The sequence below is a fragment of the Mugil cephalus genome, chromosome 14 (genome assembly GCF_022458985.1).
Source record: "Mugil cephalus isolate CIBA_MC_2020 chromosome 14, CIBA_Mcephalus_1.1, whole genome shotgun sequence".
In the NCBI taxonomy this organism is placed as follows: domain Eukaryota; kingdom Metazoa; phylum Chordata; class Actinopteri; order Mugiliformes; family Mugilidae; genus Mugil; species Mugil cephalus.
In genome coordinates, this window is record NC_061783.1 from 1644358 (window position 1) to 1651872 (window position 7515).

Sequence of the window (7515 nt, forward strand, 5' to 3'; positions counted from 1 at the left end):
ATTCCGTTGAGTGAGGTCAAAAAATGGCCAATTAAAACTCCATTTGGGCCCAACCACTGGGTAGGAAGTGGCAGGTTCAGCTTTTGAATGGGTTTTAAATCCTGCTGTCAAAGAGAATGTGATAAATGCCTTCCTTTCTATCCATTAAATTTATATGGACTAAAGTCCTCAAATGGACATCAAAGCTAAGACAAACACACACACGCACTTCTCTTTAGCCTAAATGAAACACACTCACAACACACAGGAAACCGGGAATGCTCCCTAATTACTGGGCACATGTTGCACATTAAAACCCTGGAAGTCCAACTTCATTTTATCCAACTGTGCTGGCTGTGTGGAGAGACACACACACACACACACACACACACACACACGCTAAAATCCTCTTCAGAGGATAACTACCTACAGATGGGAGATGCTCTTGGAAAAGAAAACGCTGCTGCCACACACTCACACGGATACTTCCAATAGTGGTGAAATGTAATGACTTGCCCCTCAACAGCAACAGCTGCTAAATCATGTTGAGGAGACTTTTTACATCTATAATGTCCATTGTCTCCGACACAGAACAGAGCGCTGATGAGAAAGGCAGGAGTCGGCAGAGGAAATACCCAGTGTGTGTGAGAGAGAGAGAAGGAAAAGAGAACCCAGGAGGTATAAACTCAAGTTACAGGAATTCCTCTGGCCTTGTATCAGCGTCACTGTTGGGTTAGGTTTCCTTACAAACATTCCCAGCTAGTGAGCTCCAGAGAGGGGGAGTAAAACTGAGGATCGCAGAGCCTTACAAGCATGTGTTTAAAGCGATAGTCTTCCTCCACAGAACTAGATAATAGAGCAGTAAAGTTTTACAACTAAAAGATAAATTGTGGAAATGTGTGACAAACTACAAAAACATTCCTCGACCTCCCACTACAATTGAACATCTTACTGTCTTCATTAGACAAAACTGGTCTCCGAGGAGAAACAAGAGCATTGGTGGGCTGTCAAACTGATTAGTTCAACTTCACCACATCCTTATAGGACGACGCATTTTAGGCCCTCATTGCCCAGCAACCACTTTCTGCCTGCTCTCAGGCTGCCTCAGTAACCCCCACTCCTGCTATAAAAAGACTATTTGTGTGTTGTTGTGAAGTGTATAGCCATACATGTAGCCATGGTGACAACAATTTAATCTAAAGCCCCGAGTGACATTTTGCAGGATTATCCTGTCATTACCCGTCTCTCAGATTGGGCTCTATATGTATTTGTATGTTGAAGGGTGACATCACAGCAAGCAGGGGGCGCTCCTTTGATGTAATCCAATTTTCCATTTCCACTTCACACACAGCATGACACTCTCTGACTGCTTGCACTCCAGATGAGTAACAACTAATATACACGCCTAAACAGGTCAACATACTCAATTGTGTGCACATAATCAACATATTCTTATCAGTCGACTCCCTTTGCTGCCCAAGGAGCCTTATTTTCCACCTGAAACGCTCTCTTTTAAAAGCATTTTTTGTTACTCTCACTGGGGAATCTGAGTTTCTACAGTTTCTTTAAATACTCAAATGACCTTCAACAGAATGACCAGTGGGTTACCTCCAAATTTACTGATGAGTGAATGTGGTGGTAGAAAACTTAAGCCAAAGCAAATAAATGTAATAACCACTGCACAGTCTCAATCTACAAAAACTGAAACTAAAAAAACCCACAGTCACTCTGTTCCAGTTTATTTAGTTAAACATGAGGGACTATGTATGTCTCTCTCTTTGTTGTAAAACTATCACCACCAGTCTTTTTCCCCCAAACGACTTCCCGTGATTGAAAGTGATTTTTAAAAACTTGAATCATGAAGTACTGCAATATGTATAGCCAGCCTTCCACAACTGCCCATTTCTCCAGCTGAAATAACATTTGTTTGCACATTTTATCAGCTGAAGTCAATTAACACTCATACTTCACATCGGCCAAAGATGTCCGTAATGTATTTAAAAAAAAAAAATTATTTCAGGCTGCAGATACAAAATCACCCTCTTCTTAAAAGTTGTTTTTTGTGTCTGTTATTCCATTCAAATCTAGGCACAGACCATCAAGTAGCAAAGAAAGTCCTTCGAGGCAAATTTGTGATTTTGTCTATTGAACAGACATAACTTGTGTAAGTAAATTGGTCGTTGTAACAGTTTGGTCCAAATGAACGGTTATAACATTCTAGGCTTGCGTGAGAGAAAAAAGTAGTCAATAGCCTTTAATTTTCAGGCAACATTATTGAAAGAATAACTAAAGAAGCAATTATTGCACTGCTGCAAATATGTCTATCAAGCTTCAAGAATGACCATTGAAATTCAAAACTACCAACCCTACTCTACTACAGAAATACGGTTGCTACAATAACCAGCCGCCAGAAAAGAAATATCTGGCCGGAGCAGTAACATGCTACTTATATTTCCACCCCAACAAGTCCTTAGTTGGGATCACGGACAACGTATTAAGAAGCATAAAACCTTCCTGCGACTGTAGAAAAATGATGTAAAATACAGTAAAATACTGTGCAGTACAGGCTGAGAGAGGACACATGGCAATGTGGACCCAGCTCTTGGGAATGCAGCCATTATGGAGCTCACTTGGGATGTCACGGATCTTGCTGTGCTCACAGCGCTTTCTATAAATGTGTTAATGTCCGCTAATTGTTTAGCTAGCTATCTGCACATCGAAGGTCTTTCCCCCACAGTTTTTAGGCCATGTTCACAAGAACATACACATATACATATATACATATATACACACATATATATATATATATACACATATACACACGTATATATAGACATATATATACATATATATACACACACACACACACACATATGTATGTATACATATTTATACACACAGCTCACTCTTCTATAGTCAATGTAGAAAAGGTGGTCAATCTTGAAGCTTGATAGACTGTAAGATCATATTTGCAGTAGTCTGCAACTGATGTTTTTGATGTTACGAGACATCAGGGGGCAAGAGGGATGGGGCGATGACAACATTGTGTTTGTATTCAGCAAAAAAGAAACCGCACAGGCTCATGATGGTCGGTCATTTTGGCACCACTTCTTCATTGGCGGCTAATTCAACAACAGATTCAACATCAGCGTACAGAAAGCGTAAAGAAATACTCCTGAACAAACCAAGATAGAGCAAAATCAATAAAAAGGATTAACAGAACCATAGAAACTGTGATTAGGATGAGCTCCACTTGATGTGCCATTACGAAATGGAAATCCTAACATATGAAAACGGGCCAAACTTTTCTTCTCAAAAGAATGATTACGCACATTAGGAATCTTAATAAATGATGGATATAGATCTGGGTTGACTGACAATGGCTTAGTTTTCTCAGCGCTCATGGATAAAGAAAGACTGGCCTTCTCCTGTGTCATTCCCTCCCCCAGGGTTAAAGCACTGTGAGTGAGTGAGTGAGTGAGTGAGTGAGTGAGTGAGTGGGAAACGAAGCCCTTACTGGAAAACTGAACCCACCTATTTACTGGCAGTGGACAGGGGCTATGTATGGGGGGGCCGAGGTGATTAAAAAAAAATCTAAATTGGAAATTTGAACAGGGCTTTTCTGAAAACTGCAAAGAGAATGAATCATTTATTTATTTTACTACATTTTTACTTATATTCAGCACATTTTAACAAACACTAAGACCTTACCAAGTGTTAACACTGAGTCAATAAACTAGCTATACAGCACCAAAAGAAAACTGGAAACTTAATCAAGGACAAAAGCTCTACTACTTTTGTTGTGCTTTTGCTAAAAAATACACCCTAATACAACTAAAGCAAACCATCCAGCTTCTTCTTCAAATCCACCAGTTTCTCATCCACTTCACTCTGTAGTCATCATAGCACATGCTCATATAATAGGCACACATATTCTGACTATGAACTTTCACCAAGAGAAAAGCTGAATATAAACAAAACTTTTGTTTGTTCCAAAGAAACATACACATGCACAGCCTGCCTGGAAGGGTTTCTTCTCATGCATAAAACAAGCGGAGGAAATACATTTAGTACACAATCCGTGTCCATTCACGGTTTTTTATTTTAAGATCTTTTTTTAATGGAGTACACAACCATTCGTTTCTGTTAATCACAAACCATATAGTTACCAGGTTATGAAAACAGAACACTTTCATAGCGGCCAAGCCTACACAACTTCCTCATGTCCTACCTCTGGGTACATAGCAAGTCTTTACGTCAAGGTGGTCAGCGCCTGCATATTTTGTGAGGTTCTGTTAACAATAAATGGCATCCTGCTGTGTCTGCAGTATCTAATTGCAGGGATGGGGTATGAGGTGTACACATGCTACTGTAACTTAAGATATTGATATGTAACCCATGACCGTTATTGGTTATGTGAAAAAGTAATTTTAACCTTTCCAGTAGATTACAGTGTTTGATTTGGCTCACTAGAAGGAACTTAAACTAATCTCTGATTCGGATTCAAAAGTGGATTTACCTCACACATGCAACACTAGCAAAATGGTGGTTGATTCATAGTCTTGTGGGCACAAAAGCATTCTCCTAAACAGAAACCACAAGTGGTACAAAAATGGCAATCTAAACCATCCTATTAATACTATTTGTTATTCCTCCGGACCATATGATTAAACCAAAAATTTTAGAATTCCAACTTGTCATTCCCATTATCAGAGAAAAGGTAGATCTCCACAATATGTGCATGCATAGGACTTCTAACAGTCCTAGAAACATGTGTGCACTTACTACAGGGGCCTCTCTCTCTGCCCTGAATGGCTGGTGTGGTACAGATTAACCAGACTCTGCATGTGTCTATGCCCATAAGTGTGTGTGTGAAAATCCAGCTCAACACACGTGCCTGTTCGTCTCCAGGGAACTAGGTGAAGAGCCACTCAGCTCCCTTTGAACCCTAAGGCCATATGGCCCCCAGTATGGTTCTATACACCTCACATAATGCTCTTACACCATAGGAGCATGTGCAAATGTAAGTGTAGGAGTAATTCTGTAGGATTAAAGGCAAAGCACCAAACAAAACTCTCAAAAATATCTGATTTTGTTACTAAACGTATCCCCAATCTTTCCGTAATTTGTTGGGAGTTTAAAGTTGCTTTCCAGTGTGCAATTTTTTAGGTTTTACTTGTGTGCCCTACTCACCTCGTTGTCATGGTGCTGGCAGAAGTTCATGCGATCCTGAAACAGGGACAGCAAGGCAAAGTTGTTCTGCAGGGACTGGGCGAGGGACACAGACACCCCTGACTGTCCAGAGTTGCTGTTGGCATTGACCCGACTGAGGTGGAGGTTCTCTCCCAGGCGTTCGATGAAGTGGTCTTTGGTCAGCCGCACCCGCTGGTGTGCCCGCACACAGTTGTCACAGAGGTACTCCTGGCAGTCAAGGCAGTGGGATGTGGCTGGGTTCTCCTCATCACAGGAGCTGCACTGGGGCTCTCCCAGGTGATGTGTGTGTAACAGCCCTCCATGGGGATGACGGAAGCCAGAGGAGCCTCCTCCCAATCCTCCCCGGTGGTGGTGATGGTGCCCATTTTTGTTCTGGATCTGCTCCTCTGAGCTCACTACCACATCCAGCAGGTTGCTGAAGAGGAAGGTGGAGGAAGGCAGGGAGTCCACCCCAGCCTCAGAGATGGACACCTTCTGGTCACAGGTGGGGCACCGCAGCTTCAGAGGATCCCCAGGACTGCGATGTCCCTCCAGGCACTGCCTGCAAAAGGCATGCAGGCAAGGCAGGACGTGGAGCCTCTTGGTTGTTTGGGTGGAGGAGGATGAGGTATGCGACGAAGATGATGAGGTAGAAGAGCTGGAGGAGATGGGTGCAGAGGAGCCGCACAACTCCTTGCAGAGCGGGCATGTCTGCAGGTCTGAGTCTGGAAAGGAAGCCATCTGCAGCTTTAATGAAACCAGGCTCAGTTCACAACAGGAGCAGCAGTGAGGTTGAGGTATTCATTTGGGGACGAATAAACCCGTTGTGTTGTATAGACAATAATGTTGAGGTAGATTCATGAGGTGTTTAAGTCAATTCAACAGTGGGTTTGAACTTTGTCTGTCTATATAATATTTCAAACCTGATACAAAACAAAAAGATAATCAGTCCTTCAGATACAATTTCTGAGATAACAAAAATAGCAACACTTGTTTACAGTTCAGTTGAAAGGTGTTTAACGGTTGATCATCCGCGCCCTTCTTTCGAAAACGACCACGAGGATGGCAGTGGACTATGTTAATGCTTCTACAGAGATAAAGTGTCAGATGGTGCTTTGCTGAAGCTCATAAAATAAAGCCGAAACTGAAGTGATACTGGATCAGCGTCGAAGTACTGGGCGCTCCGTCTCTCCTCCCCCACCTACTAGGCAACATGACCACAAGGGTCAGCACTACGAAACGGCACCCGACGAGTACCACAGAATGTATGTGTATATATGTATATAGATATATATATATATCTTTTATTTTAGGCTCTCCGGTTCAGGTCCGTGCGGTTGCGGGTTTTCCTCTCGTCCACCATCGGGGTCCGTTCAGGCGGCGGCGTCGGGCGCAGCCAACGGTCGTTAGGTAATCGCAGCGCGAGCCTCGGACCGAGAGACTGTAAATTATTCATCAAAGCAACGATCTCACAGTGTTCCCAGAGTCACTGAGCTACCAAAAACAACCTCAGCCAGCCTCAGATATAGCAAAGGCATCGGACAGGACGTCTATCCCAAGTCTCAGCGGGTAATTGACGGGTCCACCGTGCTTAGAGGCCGCTTCCAGCTCTTGCCCGTTCAGTCTGTCGGTCGGTCGGTCTCCCTCTCCGGCTCTCTGCGTGGAGGAATGCGCAGGTTTCCCCTCCACTAGAATGATAGGAAAAACGGTTCCCTACAACCGGGAAAAGTCGGCCCAACGACCGTATGGACCTTTATTCCGTCCCTTACTTGACTGTTGTTGTTGCCGTTGTGCACTCTCGGGCGAATTAGCAAGGACATAAACACAAAGTGTGCGCTCTCATTGGCGCGCGTTGCTCTGGCTGCAGCTCCTCGAGCCGCTCTGATCCCACTGAGAAAAAATGGACCCACTTCCGCCCTCGAGGAGTAGAGAGGGGCGTGCACCAAGCGCTCGTGCACGACAGTCAGGACCGAGTCCCAGGCGCGTGCGTGCTTACGCGTTCTGCTCACCATACAGGGCCAATCAGCCGCGAGCTGTGAGCTAAATGTTTTAACATTAGCATGTTCAAAGTTACAGGAAATTAAATTAAATGAATCCCAGAGGCATTGATTGTTTTTTTTTTTGTTTTTTTTTTTTAATTAAATTTGGTATTCCTACAGGATATGATTGATGTTCTATCAGTACAGTACTGTTCACTTAATCGCGGCCCTCGGGCTGATGCAGTTTAGACACGGGGCCTATTGCACAACATAGGATTCAAATATCCAGTATAAGTGACTAAGCCTGGGCTCAACGAATCCAAAACAACAGCGTCCAGGCTTATTCCGATGCACAACATCAAGA

At 43.4% G+C, this 7515-nt stretch overlaps 1 protein-coding gene across 1 annotated transcript in view; it reads right to left on the reverse strand.

Annotated features, from left to right (window-relative positions):
* Positions 1-7090, reverse strand: part of trim71 (tripartite motif containing 71, E3 ubiquitin protein ligase) — a 29076-nt gene extending 21986 nt beyond the window's left edge. The window contains exon 1 of the mRNA XM_047605224.1: positions 5173-7090. Coding sequence (XP_047461180.1) covers positions 5173-5913 — 741 coding nt within the window. The 5' untranslated portion in view covers positions 5914-7090. The remainder of the gene's footprint in view (positions 1-5172) is intronic.
* Between the last annotated feature and the right edge of the window lie 425 nt (positions 7091-7515).